This window comes from Myxine glutinosa, chromosome 1 (genome assembly GCF_964187855.1).
Source record: "Myxine glutinosa chromosome 1, kmMyxGlut1.1, whole genome shotgun sequence".
Classification (NCBI taxonomy): domain Eukaryota; kingdom Metazoa; phylum Chordata; class Myxini; order Myxiniformes; family Myxinidae; genus Myxine; species Myxine glutinosa.
Window position 1 is genome coordinate 179,763,708 of NC_136261.1, and position 22,623 is coordinate 179,786,330.

At 42.8% G+C, this 22,623-nt stretch overlaps 1 protein-coding gene across 1 annotated transcript in view; it reads right to left on the bottom strand.

Moving 5' to 3' along the window:
- Nucleotides 1-22,623, bottom strand: part of LOC137432387 (unconventional myosin-XV) — a 214,080-nt gene that overhangs the window by 148,458 nt on the left and 42,999 nt on the right. The window contains exons 8-12 of the mRNA XM_068124318.2: nt 20,941-21,071; nt 14,790-14,888; nt 11,399-11,634; nt 10,138-10,313; nt 747-819 (exon numbers count right to left, since the gene is read on the bottom strand). Coding sequence (XP_067980419.2) covers nt 747-819; nt 10,138-10,313; nt 11,399-11,634; nt 14,790-14,888; nt 20,941-21,071 — 715 coding nt within the window. The remainder of the gene's footprint in view (nt 1-746; nt 820-10,137; nt 10,314-11,398; nt 11,635-14,789; nt 14,889-20,940; nt 21,072-22,623) is intronic.

Consider the following 22,623-nt stretch of genomic DNA (forward strand, 5'->3'; position numbering starts at 1 on the left):
GTCCCTGCCAGGAAGTTTGTCATTTATCTTTTGATGTTCCTGACTGGTTGGTGGGTTTCAGAGAACAATTTAACATTGTCGAAGAAAAAGACTCGTCTTTAAGTCATGAGACTCACAGTCTCCTTCCCTCGCTCTATCCACACCAATCCCTGATCCTGTTAATCAGGACATTTGGTGGGAAATATTAGGCAATATTCATTCATGGCTGAAAATGCAAAGCTTTTCCTGGTTTATTGAACATGAACATTGAAATGATGTTGCGTGCAGGAAAAAGAGGTAATATCTTGCCAGATTGTAAATAAATTTGAGCATACAACTCTAGGTTATAACCTGGTGTTGGCTTAGCGGTCAGGGTGCCGGCTTGGGATCATAGGATCCTGGGTTCAAATCCCGGTCGATCGCTGAATTAACACCAGGGGGGTTGACTTAGCCTGTCATCCTTCCGAGGTCGGCAAATTGAGTACCAGTTCACTGGTAATTCCTTGTGTGTTGCAAGAGGTGACTAACAGGGTTGGTGGCAGGAAGGGCGTCCGGCCATAAAACATTGCTTCAAAAAAAAGGGGATCACGGTGCCAAAAAAAGGCCAACCCCTGCTCTGCGGGGAAAAATGGCCTCTAAAGGTGGTTCTTTCTTTGTTATACAACTCTAGGTTATCTGACAGTATTTTATCTGTTCAGAGCAACTCTCAAAGCAACATCATTCATCACCATGAGATCAAATAACCTAGAGAGTATCAAACAACCTACCTCATCTGCAACATTTGTGATGCCAGAACCTCTCCAGTGTGACATGAATCCACCTCAATGACATTCATCACACCTAAAAAATGATAAATGGAGAGCACTCTTTGCATGGGTAAATTTTTCCTCCTTCCCTTCCCCCCCCACCCCCCAATGTACATATTTGTTACAATGTCAGATTTATGTCATGGAGCATGTTAATTTACATTGATCTGAAGCTCATACATACATATAACTCTTGCAGGACAAGGATGTGATCGGATAGCAGTGTACTTTCACATGAATTACAAGAATATTGGTAGGCGATGAATAAGGTACTGTATATGAGATTTTAATGTGAGAATCCAGCCAGCATCATGATCTATATGCTGAAAAGAAAATTAATGGCAAAATGTTTTTGCTTTTATCGTACACTTTGAAGTAAAGCCTGGTGTTGGATTAAGCAGTTAGGGTGCTGGCTTGGGATCCTAGGATCCTGGGTTTGAATCCCGGTCGATCGCTGAATTAACGCCAGGGGGGTTGACTCAGCCTGCCATCCTTCCGAGGTCGGCAAATTGAGTACCAGATCACTGGTAATTCCCTGTGTGTCGCAAGAGGCGACTAACAGGGTCGGCGGCAGGAAGGGCATCCGGCCATAAAACATTGCTTCAAAAAGGGGACCATGGTGCCTGAAAAAGGCAAACTCCTGCCCTATGGGGAAAAATGGCCTCTAAAGGTGGTTCTTTTTTTTTTCTTTTTTTCTTTTTTTTTTGTATATTGAATCGAGGCTCGTGAAAGAGCTAACATTTATTTCACAAACAAATCAACCAGACAAACAAAATATACAAAAAGAGGGAGCGGAAGACAAGATGGGGAGAGAAGGGGAAGCACACAACCACAACATTTGAGAGCAGGGAGAAGTGTGGGAGGGAGAGGGCTTGGGGGCAGGAGGCGTGGGAAGGGGGGGGGGGGGGGGGGTGGGAGAAGTATAAAACACAAGGGGACCGAAATTAGCGGGGGTAGAAAAGATCAAGGTTTTGGATGGGGGAGGATAAGAGATGGTGGTGAACAGCTGTTTTAAAGACCTGGAGGGTGGAGTGGGATTGAGAGAGTGAGGGAGTTTGTTCCAGAGGCGGGAGAAAAGAGGAATGAAGGAGTGAAGGTGAGCAGAAAGTCTTGATTTTGGCAGTTTAACCATAAGAGGGTTGCAGGCAGATCTTGTGCGACCTGTAGGAATATTTGGGGGACAGAGCCCAGAGAGGGCTGGGGGGGGGCAAGGCCAGAGAGGAGTCGGTAGAAGACGGAAAGACCACCAACCTGCCACCAACCTGCGGTGAGTGAGTGAAAGGCCCTTGGAGTTAGCTTCATCGCGGGAGATTCCAATGATTCTGAACGCTTTGGTTTCAACAGCGTGAAGACGGGCTAGGTGTTCTTTTCTTCTTTGTACACTTTGAAGTGAACCTGCTGAATACGTCTATATTTGAAAGTCAAGTTGCAAAGGAAAGGCAACTTTCTCAGCAATATTTCCACAATAAGAAAATTAACAGAATATGTCAGTATGGTAAAATTGACATTAATCACTGATTGTCAACATTGAACGAGAGGGCTGTGATCAGAAATTACTGATGGTTCCTGATATAGTCAACTCGTAATACTAGCCAATTTGTAGCACTTGAAATTATGCCTCATAAAGAAAACAAGCATGTTTCTTTTCCCAAAAACAGGACACTATGGACACCAATACTAAACACGTAGGGCCAAATTTACGAAAGGCGTTTAAAAGTTAGACATGTGTAGAATCGCTAATCGTGCGATGATCACCCGTTCAAAATTAGTCGCCAATCGCCGAAGAGTGATTATCTAATGCGCGATCAAAATTTCAAACAAGCATTTTAAACATCAAAACAAACAAAACATCAAAATAAAAACAAGTGTTTAAATAGCAAAGAAACTTTTACATGCCAAAGAGGGCATGTTTAAGAGTGCATTTAAGGCCTTGAAGCAAGCATTGCAGGGCTTATAATTGGTAGGTTACATGAAACGTTTGCTTGAATCAGCTCAAGAGGAGGCAGAACAGGATAGGAAAAGGGCAGTTCACCAATGTGCATTGAGAATCTTAGAGGATAGATGCAATCATCTGGAGAAGGATACAACAACAACAACAACAACAGGCATTTTAAGGCCATTTTCCCTGCTAGAGCGGGGGTTAGCCTTGTGGGCCCCATGACAATCTTCTCCACTTTGCCCTATTTTTTTACATCTCCCCTTGTTAACCCCCTTGCCCGCATTTCTTCTTCCACCACCTTTAGCCAAGTCTTTCTCGGTCTTCCCCGTCCTCTACTTCCTTCTACATTCATTTCCATCACTCTTCTCAACCAGTCATTTTCATCCTTCCCCAACACATGACCAAACCATCTCAAGCTGTTTCTTTTCACAGCATCAATCACAGGCTCTATTCCCATCATCTTTCGCAATTCATCATTTGTCTTCTTCTCTCTCAACGATACTCCACACATCCACCGAACCATTCGCATTTCCACCCTTTCCAGCCTTCGTTGCTGCTCTACGTTCATTACCCATGTCTCGCTCCCATAAATCATAACACTTCTCACACATGCAGCATACACCTTTCCCTTCAGCTTCAGCTACATGTTTGTTTCAATGTTTACATTATTTCTGTTTATCTTACATGTTTGTTTCAATGTTTACATGAGTTATATTTATTTTACATGTTTGTTTCAATGTTTACATGCGTTATATTTATTTTAAATGTTCATTGCAATGTTTACATCAGCCTGGTGTTGGGCTAGCGGCTAGGGTGCCAGTTTAGGATCCTAGGATCCTGGGTTCGAATCCCGGTCGATCGCTGAATTAACGCCAGGGAGGTTGACTCAAATGACTCAGCCTGTCATCCTTCCGAGGGCGGCTAATTGAGTACCATTTCACTGGTAATTCCCTGTTTGTCGTAAAAAGGCGACAAAAAGGGCTGGCGGCAGGAAGGGCATCCGGCCGTAAAACATTGCTTCAAAAAGGGGACCAAAAAAACAACAACAACCACGGTCCCCGAAAAAGGCCAACCCCTGCTTGCGGGGAAAAATGGCCTCTAAAGGTGGGTTTTTTTTATTGCAATGTTTACATGATTTCTATTTATCTTACATGTTTGTTTCAATGTTTACATGATTTCTATTTATTTTGCATGCTTATTTCAATTGTGATATGTTTATTTTTGGTTGACGTCCACCTTCCTCTGCATTTTCTCAAAGTCCAGGAACGTAACCCCATTTTCCCATGAGGTTTCATTTATTAACTTTCACGTTTTTGGATTTCGTGACACTTTTCAGGAACGTAACCTCCATAATATTGAAGGGTTAACGGTATCCGATTTGGACTTCCTGACAACACCAAGGTGGATATGGGGTCAATAGCTTGGGTAAATAGAACCACATTGTGGAATGGTTTGTGTGCAATCTTTTGAGATTGAGCAAGAGAATGGCAAGTGGTTAGCTCAATGAGTATACGTGTAAGTATACGAAAAAGTGTAAGTATACGAGAATGGGAAATTATGGAAAAACAAACTTAAATTTAGTTCTTAATGGAATGATTTCAGAACATAAGATTATATACTGCACAGATTTATAATCTAACTAAAGAAAATAATTCTGGAGTAAATGTAGAACAAGTCACTTAACCATGTCAGCTAAGTGCCAAGTAGATACAAGTAAAGCAATTACAATTTATTGATATACATATGTTAAGCACATATTGAAAAGTAAAAGGAGGTAGAGCGAGCACTAAAAGACACCTGATTAGGGCATATCTAGAATACTGCATTAATGTCTGATTACCACCTCATAATCAATCTTGGGGTTTAACTGAAACAACAAAATCGTTAAAATCCTTTTTTTTTTCTTCAAGCCAGAACTGTTTAAAATACAGAGGATATGAATATGTGGAGGCATAAAATAAATAAGTAGTTGAAAAAATTGGTTCAGTCGGTTAAAATCAGTGTTTTGAAATAATGAAATGCATTTGGGCCAGCAGCCTGTCATCAGCCTCACTCATCATCATGCTCATGTCATCAGCCTCACATCAGCATCAGCATCAGCCTGACTCAGCCTGTCATCCTACCGAGGTCGGCAAATTGAGTACCAGTTCACTGGTAATTCCCTGCTTGTCGTTAAAGGCGGCAAAAAGGGTTGGCGTCAGGAAGGGCATCCGGCCGTAAAACATTGCTTCAAAAAGGGGACCGAAAAACAACAACAACCACAGTTCCCGAAAAAGGCCAACCCCCGCTTGCGGGGAAAAATGGCCTCTAAAGGTGGTTTTTATTTGGGCCAGCAGGCATGTAGCTTGAAGGGAAAAGAAAGAAGAATAACAAAGTATAATGTCATTTTATTTTAATGATGTACAAATGTTTTCCAGAAAAGGTAGAGGGGGAGAGGATAGAGGATCTGTTTAAAATTTAATTGGACAGGTAATTTTGGGCAGAGAGAGAGGATAAAATTTGAGACATACGGATGAGTCAGAATGGAGGATGTTGTGTCATTACAAGTTGATACTTTATTTCAGGTTTTTCTGGTAGAATTCATATTTTTTACCTGGAGTGTCAATTATTGTCAATCCAATAAATCCTATTTCAATTCATTTTAAATAATATTTTTGCCTCATGTATTGTTTATGTATGTGCTATGTTTATATCCTATGAATTGAAATGGAAAACTAAATACTGAATTGGAGTCATCAGAAGGAACCAGAAGAAGTAAAGAGCAAAGATGGAGTCATCAGGAGGAACATGTAAAGGGTTCGGGTTTCAGCCGCTACCCCTCTACCCTCAAATCCATCCAGGCGTAGCCAAGTGCACCTTTCAGAAAAATTTCTGCAAGAATTCACTTCTCCTAAGACAGATAGATAAAGAAAGAGAGAAATAAAGAAGAAGCAAGAATTAAAATGAATAAAGAGAAATATGAAAAAGTAGAAAAATGTAAAAGGAACAAAGATGTTGGGAAGAACTCAGATAGATCGATTTCAGCAGTTCTTCCTCCGGCAAAAATGCAGCAACAGTTACAAGGTACCAGAGGTCCCTACCTATCCTCAAATGTTATCCCGACCTATCCTCAAATGTAATTTTCAATTTGTCCTCCTCCCCTCCCACCAAGACCAACCCATTCAGCACAAAAAAAGAATCCATTTTATAAAAAGCCCGTAAATTTGTCAATTATGACGTGCAGACAATTGGTTGTGTCCCTCCTTCTCATCTCGTATTACTTTGTTGTACTCATCATCACGAGCAAGCAATGTGCATTGTGTATCAGTTTTGAGTGGGGGTGTGGAAAACTCGGTGGCATAATGGTTAGAAAGCCTGCTCTGAGTCAGGATTTTGATGTTGGCTGATTCATACCAAAGACTTTAACGATGGCAGATGGATGATGTTCATTACTTATAAAGGATAAAGCATGGACCAACAACCATAGGTTGGCAACCATTGTGCAGGCTTGTTAGGCCTAATGGCATCCTCTTGTGTCAAAGTTCCTTGCAAGGGAACTCATATATTTAAGCTCCAGTATGTTCAAAAAGTATTCACACCCCTTGACTTTTTTCACATTTTATTGTGTTACAGCCTGAATTTTAAATGGATTAAATTGAGATTTTTTGTCACTAATCTACACATACAACAACAACAACAACAACAACAACAACAGGCATTTTAAGGCCATTTTCCCTGCTAGAGCGGGGATTAGCCTTGCAGGCCCCATGACAATCTTCTCCATTTTGCCCTATTTTCTGCATCTCTCCTTGTTAACCCCCTTGCCCGCATTTCTTCTTCCACCATCTTTAGCCAAGTCTTTCTCGGTCTTTCCCGTCCTCTACTTCCTTCTACATTCATTTCCATCACTCTTCTAAACCAGTCACTTTCATCCTTCCTCAACACATGACCAAACCATCTCAACCTGTTGCTCTTCACAGCATCCTTCACAGGCTCTATCCCATCATCTTTCGCAATTCATCATTTGTCTTCCTCTCTCTCAACGATACTCCGCACATCCATCGAACCATTCGCATTTCCACCCTTTCCAGCCTTCGTTGCTGCTCTACGTTCATTACCCATGTCTCGCTCCCATAAATCATAACACTTCTCACACATGCAGCATACACCTTTCCCTTCAGCTTCAACGACACTCCCCTCCTCATCAGCACACCACTCAGTTCCCGAAACTTCTTCCATGCACATCTCACTCGAGCAACCGTTGCCGAGTCTGATCCACCTTCTCCATTCAGCATGTCTCCGAGGTAGCAAAATGCTTTCACACCTTCCAGCTTCATGCCGTCTCCAAGATCCAACTCAACATTTCCTCCATCTGCAGCTCCCTCTGTGCACACCTTACATTTGAATGCAGCTGCCACACTGGTTAATGACCCTCTCAGACCACTACATTTTTGATGAACCCACTCAGCGCACATTGTACATTGAATGGAGTTCACTCCGACACCCTTCCTGCACACAGCACACGGCCACTTCCCAGTTCTTTCAACCTCACCACATGCTTTACCACTTGCCATCACCTTTGTCTTTCCGATATTCACCTTCAGACCTTTTCCCACATCCACTGATCTACACATAATATACCATAATGTCAAAGTGGATTTTTTTTTTTGAGAATTTTTTACAAAGTAATAAAAAATGAAATACAAAAATATCTAATTTACATAGTGTATTCAGCCACCGACTCAATACATCGATCGTAGCAGCAATTACAGCTTCGAGTCTTCTTGGATATGTCTGTATCAGCTTTGTATATCTGGATTTGGGGAGTTTTTCCCATGCTTCCTTGCAGATTTGCTCAAGCTCTGTCAAGTTGGATGGGGAGCGTCGGTGAACAGCAATCTTCAAGACTTTCCACAGATTCTCAATAGGATTCAGATCTGGGCTATGGCTGGGCCACTCAAGGACTTTCACGTTCTTGTTCTGAAGCCATTCCAGTGTTGTATGGCTCTATACCTGGAGTCATTAGCCTGTTGGAACGTAGATTTTGGCTGCAGTCTCAGGTCTTTCGCACTATGAAGCAGGTATTCCTCAAGGATTTTCCTGTATTCGTTTGGCTTCATTCATTGTTACCTCCACCACAAAAGGTGGATGAAGGTCATGTTTTCACCCCTGTCTGTCTGTTTGTTTGTTTATCTATCTGTCTGTGAACAACATATCTCAAAAAGTTGTGGACGGATTTGGACGAAATTTGGCAGAGATGTCGTGTAAGTGACACGGACGAAATTATTAGATTTTGGTGAAGATCTGGATACATATCCGACTAGTAGAATTTTTAAAGTGATTCTTCACCATTGGGAAATAGGGCCAAAAACTATATATAGCAGGATATCTCAAAACGTTGTGGACGGATTTGGACAAAACTTGGTGGACCGATTGGGTGTGTGACAAGGACTAAGCGATTCGATTTTCGTGAAGATTTGAATATTGATTCGGATACGAGAATTATTTAATTGTTATGTGATTCTTCACCATTGAGTAAAAAAAAAACACCTTTAGAGGCCATTTTTCCCCGCAAAGCGGGGGTTGGCCTTTTTCGGGCACTGTGGTTGTTGTTGTTTTTGTTGGTCCCCTTTTTGAAGCTAATGTTTTACGGCCCGATGCCCTTCCTGCCGCCAACCCTTTTTGTCGCCTTTTACGACAAACAGGGAATTACCAGTGAACTGGTACTCAATTAGCCGACCTCGGAAGGATGACAGGCTGAGTCAACCCCCCTGGCGTTAATTCAGCGATCGACCGGGATTCGAACCCAGGATCCTAGGATCCTAAGCTGGCACCCTAGCCGCTAGCCCAACACCAGGCCCAACACCAATTCTTCACCATTGAGTGATCGTGCTAAAACCAATACATAGCAGGATATCTCAAAAAGTTATGAACGGATTAGGACGAAACTTGTTGGACCGATTGGGTGTGTGACAAGGACTAAGCGATTCGATGTTGGTGAAGATCTGAATATGGATTCGGATACGATAATTATTTAATCTTTGAGTGATTCTTCACCATTGAGGGATCTGGCGAAAAGCAATATATAACATGATATTTAAAAAAGTTATGGATGACTTGTGACTAAACTATGTGGATGAGTTTTTTCGGTGAAAAGAACAAGCCGATTCGATTTTGGTTCAGGTCCGAATCCAGATCCGGCCTATCATTGGGATACAAAACAAACTGCTCAGCCTGGCGGAGGTATGCACTCTACCGAGTGCCATTCTAGTTCCCTCTATCCTTACAAGTCTCCCAGTCCCTGCCGCTGAAAAGCATCCCCATAGCATGAGGCTTCACAGTACGGATGGTGTTAGATGTGTGATGAGCTATGCTCTGTTTCCATCAGATGTAGCACTTTTCATTCAGGCCAAAGAGTTCAATTTTCATCTCATCCGACCACAGAATAGTTTTCTCTCAGAGTCTTACACATGTTTTTTTTTGCAAACTCCAAGCATGCTGTCATGTGGTTTTTTTTTTCTTAGTAGTGGCTTCCGACTGGACTGCACACTCTCCCATAAAGCTTAGATTTGTAAAATTCTGCAGATACTATTGTCCTTTCGGCAGGTTCTCCTATCTCAGCCAAGTAACTCTGTAGTTCTGTCAGTGTGGCCATTTGGTTCTTCGTCAGATCCCTGACCAAGGTCATTCTTGCCTGGTTGCTGAGTTTGGGCAGACGACCAGATCTTGGAAGAGTCTGGGTAGTTCCATATTCTTTCCATTTCCTAATGATGGAGCTCACTGTGCTCTTGAGAACTTTCAACACACTATAAATTTTTATATCCATTTCCTCAGATCTATGCCTCCTCATAATTCCATATCGGTGTTATACGGACAGTTTATTGGACTTCATGGTAGAGTTTCTGCTCTGACATGTGCTGTCAGCTGTGGGACCTTATATAGAAAGGTGTGTTTCTTTATCAATCATGTCCAATCAATCGAATTGGCCACAGGTGGACTCCAATCAAGTTGTAGAGACATCACAAATTAGATGCACCTGAGCTCAATCTGGAGTGTCGTAGCAAAGGGGTTTAATACTTATTGACTCAAGACATTACAGCTTTTCATTCTTAATGAATTTGTAAAAATTTCTAAAACAAAAATTCCACTTTTACATTATGGGGTATTATGTGTAGATCACGGACAAAAAAAATCTCAATTCAATACATTTTTAATTCGTGATGCAACAACAAAATGTGAAAAGGTCAAGGGGTGTATTCATGTCCCTGCCTACTATATATACCTGCAGCACTTTGTCCACAAGTTATGCACTTTTTTAGTTCTCTCCTGAATGACATCACATAACTATGGTTAAAATCTTTCCACAATACTAACAATGATCACTCTGCTTCCAAATAAATATATAATAACAAGGCTTTTCACAAAAGCTCTTACCATCAGGAAAGGCAAGAGGCAGTGCCATGCGGGCACACTGCTTGCTGCTGCTCCACTCTAGGAGGCATGGTGGATATTGGCGTTCAAGGTTCTGTTGCTCCAAGGTTGCCAGACTGTGCAGCAATTTTCTCTGACACACTGCCTTGAAGCCATTTTGGCCATGATCAGACACATATCTGACATCAAAACATCCCATGCACCAAAACATGACAATTACTGTGGTGTAATTCAGAATTAAGGGAAAAATTAATTCATTCAAATAGAAAATACTTTGTGACAGAGTCATGGGTTGTCGTTCACTGATTTTATAGCTACTTTGTTAAATAACAAGTACTCTAGAAAGTACGTGATGGAGCAGTTGATCAAAAAAGTGAAGAATGCCCTCTTGCGGAATAGGAAGAAAAGCATTCTTAAGCTGTTGACCCAATTACATCTCTGAATGCATCAGGTAGGGGAAGATATGACAGATCCCATGAGAGAATCTTTAACAAGGTCATTTGGTTAAACATTGAAATACCTCATGGAGATATGGTAGCACCTGGACATTTTTTGGTGAAGGAACATCATGTTTATGGTATATATTGTTGAAGGTTGGAAGATGACGCCGCACATTTGTTGCATAAAGGGACAGCTATTGGCCAAAAGGGATCTTCAATGTACCATTGAGTTCTTATGCTTCCCTGTCGATGCAGATGCATTATTAACCGTGTCCAATAGCATGACTGCAGGCATCATATTCCAGTATGGTATTGCCTAACAATTACACCAACAGGCTGTGACTGTAGGCTTCATTACCCTGCGATTGCGAAGTGAAAAGCAGAGTTAGGCATCCGGTTGCGTGCGTACGTGTGGCATACGTGTGGCGTGGGCGTAATGTGACGTACGTGTCTGAATTTTTAAAATTAATTTTCTCGGCAACCGTTGGTCCGATTGACACAAAATTTTACCGTAGGAGCGCCTCCGCCTGTAGAAATTCTTTTTATTTATAATTATGACGTTCAGCATTCAACCCCTTTGCTAGACACTCCAAATTGAACTCAGACACATGCAATTTCCTTTGATCATCCTTGAGATGTCCCCACAATTTGAATGGAATCCACGTGTGACCAAGTCAATTGATGCTTAACAGGCTTCACTGCTTAACAGGGATTCATAAAGAATGTAACACTTATGGATATGCATAAATGTAAAAGATTCTGACAAGAGATTGCAAAGTAATGCCAAAACAAGATGCCTGATAAATCAAAACATTTGCGCTCACTTGAGAAGAAACTTTGAGATTTCAGGTGGTGGCCGAAATGAGCTGAGACAATTTGCCAAAAGCAGCCATCCCCGCCGGGCAGATCCTGGATGTTGGTTTTGCCAAGTCTGATTGACGATTTGACTCAAAAGTTCAACCTGCAAGTCTGGACTTTCCAGCACAAAGTGGATGATGTAGTTGCCAAACAGAAATTCTTGTGACGGTGTGAGCGTGTGGTCAGACATGAAACGGACCACCTGTTCGAAGAAAAAAATAAAAAATAAAGAAAAATAAATATAAAATGTGAAGTTAAAAAAGGAGAACAACAAAAGAGACAATAGTTACAGATCAACATGTATAAATAAATACACCTAAGCATTCAGACATGAATCCATGAATGAAGTGGACGAGTTGCTGAGTTTACTTGACAAACAACAACAACAACAGGCATTTTAAAGGCCATTTTCCCTACTAGAGCGGGGGTTAGCCTTGCGGTCCCCATGACAATCTTCTCCATCTTTCCCTATTTTCTGCATCTCCCCTTGTTAACCCCCTTGCCCGCATTACTTCTTCCACCATCTTTAGCCAAGTCTTTCTCGGTCTTCCCCGTCCCCTACTTCCTTCTACATTCATTTCCATCACTCTTCTCAACCAGTCACTTTCATCCTTCCTCAACACATGACCAAACCATCTCAACCTGTTCCTCTTCACAGCATCAATCACAGGCTATATTCCCATCATCTTTCGCAATTCATCATTTGTCTTCCTCTCTCTCAACGATACTCCGCACATCCACCGAACCATTCGCATTTCCACCCTTTCCAGCCTTCGTTGCTGCTCTACATTCATTACCCATGTCTCGCTCCCATAAATCATAACACTTCTCACACATGCAGCATACACCTTTCCCTTCAGCTTCAACGACACTCCCCTCCTCATCAGCACGCCACTCAGTTCCCGAAACTTCTTCCATGCACATCTCACTCTAGCAACCGTTGCCGAGTCCGATCCACCTTCTCCATTCAGCATGTCTCCGAGATAGCAAAATGTTTTCACACCTTCCAGCTTCACGCCGTCTCCAAGATCCAACTCAACATTTCAACTCAACTCAACTTACTTGACAAAGCAAGACAAACCCTGTTTCTCATTCTCATCTGCCCTGATCACTCATGGTGCTCAGAATCCAGGTTAAAATCTCATGCACGACATTGTATTTGTCTATCATCTGGAAATGTGCACGAATAGTTGAACAGGTGCAATGATTGACAGGACAAGTAAAATCTAAAATCTACCTGTCCCATGGACAGGCTGGAAAACAAGTTAATGTTGAGCCCTCTTATTACCAGCACTGTCCTTGGATCTTCCTGGTGTTGGGTTTTTAATGCCAGACCAATGAAGAGGAGGAGATCAATGGGAAAGAAGAAGAAGAAGAAGGCTCCAGGGTACAAGGCTAACTTAAAAGCATCTTAAAATAGAAAGCCCGTCTGCGTCCGTTTGTATTCAAACATCTTCTTTCATATTCTCAAAATAACAAAAACAGTTAAAAAAAAAAAAAAATTGATGATTTTATGCAGCCATGACCTTTGAGCTTTAGATCTAAAAAAAAGAAAAAAAGAATGAGCTTCTAGCTTTTGATTGGTGAACCAATTCTGTGACCAAATATGCAAACTCTTAAAATTTCAAGTCAATTGGATGAAAATTGGTGATTTGACACAACCTTGACCTTTGACCTTTTGACCAAATTATTAATTTGTGTTCTCCGTATTATCATAATAAAGCTTGGGTGAATGATGACAATAGCTCAAATGGTTAAAAAAATTATGGCCCGGACAGACACACACACACACACACACACACACACACACACACACACACACACACACACACACACACACACACACACACACACACACACACACACACACACACACACACGTCATTGCAAAACCCCATGTCTTGCTGCACAGGTCATCCAGTAAGGAGATGCTGTATCCTTAAAACAACCATCTGGATTAGACCAGTTTGAGTCACACCAAGCACTTTAAAATGATATGTGCTGCTTCTTTGCTTGACGTTCGGCATTTAAAAGGACAGAGCACGGACAATCCCCATTTGTTGGCATCAATGCGGAGGAGGAAATTCCTCTTGAGGAAATGACCCGCTGAGTGCAGTGAGAAAAGCGGCGATATTGTTATGACGTCACTGGTACCCAGAGTATCCCAGGAGGTAATAGCAGCGACAACACTTCCCCCACGCTCCAGAAAGTGACAGCAGTGATGACACTTCCATCAAGCTCAGTGGCTGTGTTAAGTGTTTGTTGCATCAGTGTGTGTGTGTGTGTGCGTGCATGTGTATGTGTGTGCGTGTGTGTGTATGTGTGTCTGCGTGTGTGTGTGTGTGTGTGTGTATATGTGTGTATGTATGGCAGCTCCATTATGAGCCTGAGACCATGTGTTAAATTTTTTTGTAATAAAGCATACACAAATTAACACTAATAATATTAACAACAGCAATCTATTTAATAATAGCGTAAGGACTCGACTTTGTTATCCCTTTTACGCCGCACCCAGTGACCCGATGCCCACGGCACTAATGGATTTACGATCTACGAACCGCGCTCTTTGTTTATCACCTACAGCCATACTCGAAAAATCTGAATTAACCGACGTTGGGGCCCAAAAGCATCCGATTAACTGCCGATACGACGCCATCTTACGACGCCATCGTATTGGCGTCTGCTGGGCGAAGGCGAAGCAAGCCGTCCGCTGATTGGACAGGCGAAGGCGAAAGCAAGCCGTCCACTGAGTGGACAATCCAGAGCATGCATTTGTGCCGGTGTCGGCGATCGTTGTTCATATACGCACTCTTCATTCTCATCTTTCTTCCTAACTCTTACTCGGACAAGCAAATCCCCTATGCCATCCATAATGGTACACTCTATCCATACACCACATCCTCCCTTCCGTGGATGTTCCACGGGTTTCGGCTAGTAATATAGTATTATCATTTGGCAACAACAATAACGAACGTAACTCTCCTCCTCCACCCCCCCCCCCACCCTCGCCGACCCCCACCCTCTCCCTACCGTTGCCCTGCTCCATGCACATCTGAGCTTGGTGAAAGGTAAGCCAATGCTCAAGCACTACAGCAGGCAGGTATGCTACAAGGCCGTGAAGACCAATAGACCAATGGGCCCTCTAGTATACAAATGGTTTGGAAAAGAGGAACATTAAAAAGAGAGGAACACTTAAATGAAGACAATATGTGGAAGAATAGACCAACAGCTTCCAGTATAGCACAGACAACATGGAAAAGTGAGAGAAAAATCATGACAGGTAAAAATAAGTATTGAAATAAAACAAGTAGGGAGAGAAGGAAGGTGAAAACAAAATCAGAGAGAAACTAAAATTACCAGTTTGAAGAGGGTTATGGCTGTTTGAACATCCTCTTCTTGGGGAAATATTGTGATGGGAGCATCCAGAGGTAGAGAAAGGCAACCAAACTTTCCAGTCTAAAGAGAGAACGTGGGGATAATTCACAATGATGATAGATAGGCAACAAGGAAATGACAAATAATGTATAAAAGACTATACAGGAAAAGCATTTAAGCTAATATCATGTAAAATTGCAGAAATACAAAATGAAGTGTAATCTGAACCAATTTACAACAATCAAAACCCATTAAAATACTAATGCTCTGGGGCCAGATAATATACATCCAAAGGTATCGAGGGAGTTGGCAGAGCGAATAATCGCGGTGACGTTAACCAGCTAATTGGAGTCAGGACAGGTACCCGAATAATGGAGATTAACAAATGTAACACCACAACTTAAAAAAAGATCCAGGGAAGAATTTGGGAACTATATCGGCCTGTTTAGATGGGATCAGATGGAAACCATTTAAATAAAAAATAAACTAACCAAAGGCAGTCAGCACGGATTTATGAAAGGGGGTGGGAGGCCATGTTTAACAAATTGATGGAATTTCTATGAAGCAGTTTTTGATTGGGTGGGTGAAGGAAATGCAGTAGATGTTGTCAGTCACATTGTGCAATGATGCGACCTCTAGGGGGGGCATCTTGAAGTGTGAATCCAGTATTATGGGCAATGGTTCAAAAGGCCTCAAGCAGAGAAAGTAGAGCATAGCTGCAGACATGTTTCACACTTATTAGAGCTCATGAGTCCATCATATGTTCAAAATCGTCTGCTTGGACTGAACTTTCATTGGGGAATTCATGAATAGTATTCCGGTTGAATTGAGGGTTTGTGTGCAGGTTTCAGTGCTCTATTTAGCAGAACAGGATAAGTGTTTTTTTTTTTCATATTTGTTATCATGGTTATGTGTTCGATGTTGTGTATTTGGGATGATTTAAGGTTGCAGTAGTGTTTCTAACAGATTATAGGGCTATTGTATTCACTTTGTTTGGAAGCGATCACAGTCTAAGTCTAATCAAGCGGTAAATTCAGGTGGAATATTGTTGGTAAAGGGAGTAAACATGGAGCAAGGTAATTTAGGAAATAAGATAAACGAGAACGCCACTCAGTAGAGCGCATACTCCCGCCGTGGGTTTAGTTGGAATAATACGTTTTGTTTAACATCCCCTCTCCCCAAAACAATGAATGAAAATGAAAGTAGGTCCTAACTGTCAGAGAATTTATTTTGATATATCTCGGAATTAGAGGAGAAAAACATCATTTAAGAATAAGAATAAAAGCTTTAATGCAGTAAAACAGAAAACTTCTTTCCCAAAAAAATTCCTGGATCCGGAATAATATCCTGAGCTTCACCAAAAACTAATCAATTCTTCCTTATCCCAAGGGCAATCATCCCACCAACTTTCATCCAAATCCGTTCAGAACTTTTCCAGATATCTTGTTCACAAACACACGAACACACACACACGGACACGAGTGAATGCATTACTCCCTGGCGAGAGTAATCAGTAAATCAAGGATAGTGGCAAAAGCAGGTCGGCAATGTTGTAGGAAGTGTGAGGAAATAGCTTACATGAAGATAATTTTTGCTAGGTTCAAAGAATGGATAAATTACTTCACAGCAGGTATCAGAATGTGAAGAACTTGTAGACAAAAGTTGGGTATGTTTGTGGAGTGAGTCTGCAAAGTAGATTGATAATGGCGAGGGTGTAGCAAGTGCAGACAGTGGTGAGGGTGTAGTAAGTGCAGGCAGAGGTGAGGGTGTAGTGAGTGAAGTAGTGGCTAGGGTGTAGTGAGTGCAGGCAGTGGCGAGGGTGTAGTGAGTGCAGGCAGTGGTGAGGGTGTAGTGAGTGCAGGCAGTGGTGAGGGTGTAGTGAGTGCAGGCAGTGGTGAGGGTGTAGTGAGTGCAGGCAGTGGTGAGGGTGTGGTGAGTGAAGTAGTGGCTAGGGTGCAATGAGTGCAGGCAGTGGTGAGGGTGTAGTGAGTGAAGTAGTGGCTAAGGTGTAGTGAGTTCAGGCAGAGGTGAGGGTGTAGTGAGTGCAGGCAGAGGTGAGGGTGTAGCGAGTGCAGGCAGAGGTGAGGGTGTATTGAGTGCAGGCAGAGGTGAGGGTGTATTGAGTGCAGGCAGAGGTGAGGGTGTAGTGAGTGCAGGCAGAGGTGAGTGTGTAGTGAGTGCCGGCAGAGGTGAGGGTGTAGTACGTGCAGGCAGAGGTGAGGGTGTAGTGAGTGCAGGCAGTGGTGAGGGTGTAGTGAGTGCAGGCAGTCGTGAGGGTATAGTGAGTGAAGTAGTGGCTAGGGTGTAGTGAGTGAAGTAGTGGCTAGGGTGTAGTGAGTGCAGGCAGAGGTGAGGGTGTAGTGAGTGCAGGCAGTGGTGAGGGTGTGGTGAGTGCAGGCAGTGGTGAGGCCGTAGTGAGTGCAGTAGTGGCTAGGGTGTAGTGAGTGCAGGCAGTGGCGAGGGTGTAGTGAGTGCAGGCAGTGGTGAGGGTGTAGTGAGTGCAGGCAGTGGTGAGGGTGTATTGAGTGCAGGCAGTGGTGAGGGTGTAGTGAGTGCAGGCAGTCATGATGGTGTAGTGAGTGAAGTAGTGACTAGGGTGTAGTGAGTGCAGGCAGAGGTGAGGGTGTAGTGAGTGCAGGCAGTGGTGAGGGTGTGGTGAGTGCAGGCAGTGGTGAGGGTGTAGTGAGTGCAGGCAGTGGTGAGGGTGTGGTGAGTGCAGGCAGTGGTGAGGCCGTAGTGAGTGAAGTAGTGGCTAGGGTGTAGTGAGTGCAGGCAGTGGCGAGGGTGTAGTGAGTGCAGGCAGTGGTGAGGGTGTGGTGAGTGAAGTAGTGGCTAGGGTGTAGTGAGTTCAGGCAGAGGTGAGGGTGTAGTGAGTGCAGGCAGAGGTGAGGGTGTAGCGAGTGCAGGCAGAGGTGAGGGTGTATTGAGTGCAGGCAGAGGTGAGGGTGTAGTGAGTGCAGGCAGAGGTGAGTGTGTAGTGAGTGCCGGCAGAGGTGAGGGTGTAGTACGTGCAGGCAGAGGTGAGGGTGTAGTGAGTGCAGGCAGTGGTGAGGGTGTAGTGAGTGCAGGCAGTCGTGAGGGTGTAGTGAGTGAAGTAGTGGCTAGGGTGTAGTGAGTGCAGGCAGTGGTGAGGGTGTCGTGAGTGAAGTAGTGGCTGGGGTGTAGCGAGTGCAGGCAGAGGTGAGGGTGTAGTGAGTGCAGGCAATGGTGTGGGTGTAGTACGTGCAGGCAGTTGTACATTCGGTGTTGTACATTCTTCACCATAAAAACCACCTCCACCCAACCCCATCTCCCCCACCCCAAAAAGAGAGCACACAAACACTTTTTTCCATTTTTATTTTAACAACCCGGTGATGTCCCTGAGATCCCCATGGACTGTTATGCCGCGTTAACTTTGAGGATAAGCTCTCAATGTATCCAAAAAACTCCAATGGCTCAGCATCTCAAATAGCCTCTGACAGTCTAGCCATGCACCGGCCTTCTCGTGACAGAGTTGTTTTCACTAATTGGTGCAGAAGTGAAAGGTGAATCACGACCACGTTAAAACCAGTTGCTTGGGGGCAGACAGCACTCGTTAGCCTTGGTAGGCAGCTCAACGAAGAGAAAGAAACTCTGAATCCAAACCTGACATTGCCTTGCAGTTCAGATTATGAAACCAAAGGCTACGGGTTTAATGGAGTAAAGGCAGCAATCTTAAAGGAGGTGGCTTTTGCATTTATTGTTTCCCTTGGGCAATGTGTGCTACCCAATTTTGGGCTCCCGATCAGGGTTATGTGAAGGCATGGGAGCAGGTGGTGGATGGTCATTGGTCATGCAGGCAGCTCGCACATGTAGCCAGTAATGGCTGCATGGCCTTGATGCTGGGCAGATGATTATCTGATGGAGAACATTAGCTTGGATCAGCCCTCTGTTACAGACACTATCTGAAAGAAGGCAATGGCAACCACTTCCGTACATGCCAAGAAAACAATCATGATCAGAAATGTAAGGAATAACGCTATGGCGCCGGATGATGAGCCCTCCTCCCCCTCCCCCAGGTTTCAAAGAACCCAAATGGCTAATGGGGAAGAGCAAAGGTTTTGATGAGTTGAACTGGCCATTTTGACGGGTCTGGATCAAACCCACAAAGAAATCCAGTTGCTGAGGTCACCAGAACTGTAAGTTGAACTCTGAGCTTCTGAAATGTTCACAAAATTATAACATGGATTGTAAGGTCAATGAATCAGGCAAAGTTAGACATAATAAAGAGAGAGATGGAGAAGACAAGAACTGAAATTTTGGGGACAAGTGAACTTAGATGGACTGGTTTGGGGCAGTTTCGATGCGACGATTACAAAGTGTTCTTTTCTCGTCACAAAACCTGTAAAATCAATGGAGTGACAGCGATTTGCAATTAGAAGATGGCAGGGACATGGCAGACGCCATTGTTACCATTGCCTTGATTTCACATGCTAGCAAATATTACTCATGATCATTCAACACGGAATAGGAGACTTCATTAAGCAAGAAATCCCCTTTGAGCAAGCAGCTTTCAGAAGAGCAGGAGGCACCAGACATAAAATTGCAAATCCGAGGCGGATCATGGAAAAAGCAAGGAACATCAAAGGAAGGTGTATCTATGTTTTATAGATTATAGCAAAGCCTTTGATTGTGTTGACCATTAATTGATGTGGATTATGCTGAGAGGAATGGGGATGTGAGAGGACGTGATATGTCTGATAAACCTGTATTCTAAACAAGAAGCTACAGCAAGAACAAAGTATGGGGACACCGAATGGTTTGGAATTGGAAAAGGGGTCAGATAGGGTGCGTCCTCTTCCTCGAGTAAGATGTATCAACAATCGAACGTTTTTTTTGTTTGTTTGTTTTTGTTTTTTTGTATACTGAATCGAGGCTCGTGAAAGAGCTGACATTTACTTCACAAACAAATCAACCAGACAAACAAAATATATAAAAATAGGGAGCGGAAGACAAGATGGGGAGAGAAGGGGAAGCACACAAACACAACATTTGAGAGCAGGGAGAAGTGTGGGAGGGAGAGGGCTTGGGGGGAGGAGGCGTGGGAAGGGGGGGGGGGGTGGGAGAAGTATAAAACACAAGGACACCAAGGACTGCCTGTTAGCAGAGAGTAAAAAGGGCTTGATGAAACTGCTGCAGACAGTGAAAAATATGGTCTATATTCAAACCTGAAAGACTAAAATCTTGTCAACTGAGAAGATCCATGTGTTCAGATTGGGTGACCATCATGTGGGAATAGTGGAAACTTTCACCTTCCTGGGTTCTAAGATTGAAATGAGTGGAGAATGTAAAGGAGAAATTAATACACAGTTAGAATCGGGGATAACAGCGATGTCGGGATCGACAAAGTTCTGGAAAGACAAAGATGTGACAAAACAAACCCAGATGAGGCTGGTGAGGCCTCACACACTCTGGTATTTCCAGTTGCAATCTGTGGATGTGAGTCATGGAGAGTGAAAATATAGAAAGGAAGAAGATTGACAGTTTTGAAATGTGATGTTGGAGATGAGTCTCAAAAATTCCATGAACTGCAAGAAGAACAAACAAATAAGTGCTTGAAGAAATTTGACAATCATGTGCGTTAGAAGCGCTGATGCTAAAACAGAAGCTGTCGTACTTATACACATAATGCATGCAGAAAACGAAAGTCTGGAGAAATCAACAATGCTGGGTATGGATTCGGGAAGAAGAGGAAGATGCAGACTTTGTATATGCCTGATGGGTGGGGTTAATGGCTGCAACCAAGCTGCCAGAGCTTTGGAAGTAGTGCAGGATAGGATGCTTGGAGAAATCTGATCAAGAATGTCACCAGAAATCGGCCACAACTTGACAGAACTAGATAACGGGACTAGCTAACTAGATAACCCAATTCCCCCAATTAAATTACATCGTTAGCTTTGATTAAACATTAATAAATCTGGTGTTGGTGTAGCGTAGGCATGATGGGCCGAATTGTCTCCTCTAGCATCGAAGTTCCTTGCCTATAATTTTGTAACTTAATACTTCAATACCTTTTGAAAAATAAAATGCATTAGATAAGCAAGATAATGTACAACAAAATGTACTTACCTTTGGATTACATGAATTCTTATGTGACACATTTTTTAATCCTCACCTTGAATTTGTTCCGAGCAAAACCAGAAAAGGGAAAATCATTGATATCTTCTGGCAGAGAGTTCAACAAGTTGTTGGATCGGAATGTCACTGCCACTCTGATAATGTTGTCGCTGTGAAAAAGTGGTGTTGCTGCACAACACAAGCAATTACAATAAGAGGATGAAGCAATATTTTGAGAAGCTTATTCCAGTTTACATCCAAATTAACCAGAGATTACATCACCTTGACAGTTGTAAATACTGTTATCTATTTTTAGCTCACCTGGAACAAAGTTCAGGGGAGCTTATACAATGGCGTCGTCCGTCCGTCCGTCCGACAGTCAGTCCATCAGTCCGTAAACACTTGCAACTTCTTCGCCGAAACAGCTGATGGGATTGTGACCAAATTTGGCACAAATGGTATTTGTTGTGTTGTGACTAAAGATTGTTCACGGCACTAAAGATAAAGATTGTTCTTAGGCCTCTGCTTCCTCATGACATATTCCGTGCCAAATTTGGGATTGTAACCAAATTTGGCACTACACCCTTTGGCAAGTTTGTTCACGGCATAAAAGAAAGAAAAAAAATCGGGCCCGAAAGGGTCTACGGGGGGAGGGGGTTGCTCCCCAAAATAGGTATTTGCTTTCTTCTCAGAACCTACACAAGGAATTCCGATAAAACTTGACCACAAACTTCATCACCAGTAATGTACCATAGTTTGTTCACAGCATTAAAAAAAAAAAAGGGCCCTAGGGGAGGGGGGATTGCCCTCAAAATAGGTATTTTTCTGTTTGTTTGTTTAAAATCTTATGATTATGTTAATATGATTCTACATGCTGCCCTGTCTTTAGCAACCATTGAAATTGGTTTAAAATACCTTTAGTCAGTGTAGTATACCGTTTATTCGACCAGGTGAGCGCCCAGGGGTATTGCCCTTATGTTTTATGGAAAGATCACACATACAGTCACGTGAAAAAGTAAGTACACCCCATGTAAAGTTTTGACTTTTTCAACATATTTCAACATACAGCTATTTGATCTTCATTTCAACAATATTGATAGATAAAGGTGATATAATATAACAAATATCATGAAACATTTACATTTTGTAGTCCATTGTATAATTTAAATAAACATAAATGCAAATTTCGCATGTGGAAAAAGTAAGTACACCCCGACACAATCACTACTTCAAATACTTAAAATTCGAATCAGGTGCACCAGCTCAGGTGCAAATGATTAGAACATCGTCAGAGAGGATCTTGGATGAACCTGCCTTATTTAAACCTCAGACATTTAGTTTGGTTTGCTCTTTGTTGTTGAAGTGTGTGGCGTCACCATGCCAGGATCAAAAGAACTCTCTGCTGCCTTCAGAAAGAAGGTTATAGATGCCTACGAGTCTGGGAAGGGATTTAAAAAGATCTCCAAACAATTTGAAATCAATCATTTGACTGTCCGGAAGATCATCTACAAGTGTAGAAGATTCCAAACAAATGCCAACTTGTTCAGGCCAGGCCGCCGCAGGAAGTTCAGCCCGAGAGCAGACCACAAGATGCTGAAAGAAGTCTCAAAGAACCCCAGAATGTCATCACAGGACCTACAGGTAGCTCTTGCCACTGTTGATGACAAAGTACACGAGTCTACAATTAGAAAGAGGCTGCACAAATTTGATCTACATGGGAGGTGTGCCAGGAGGAAACCTT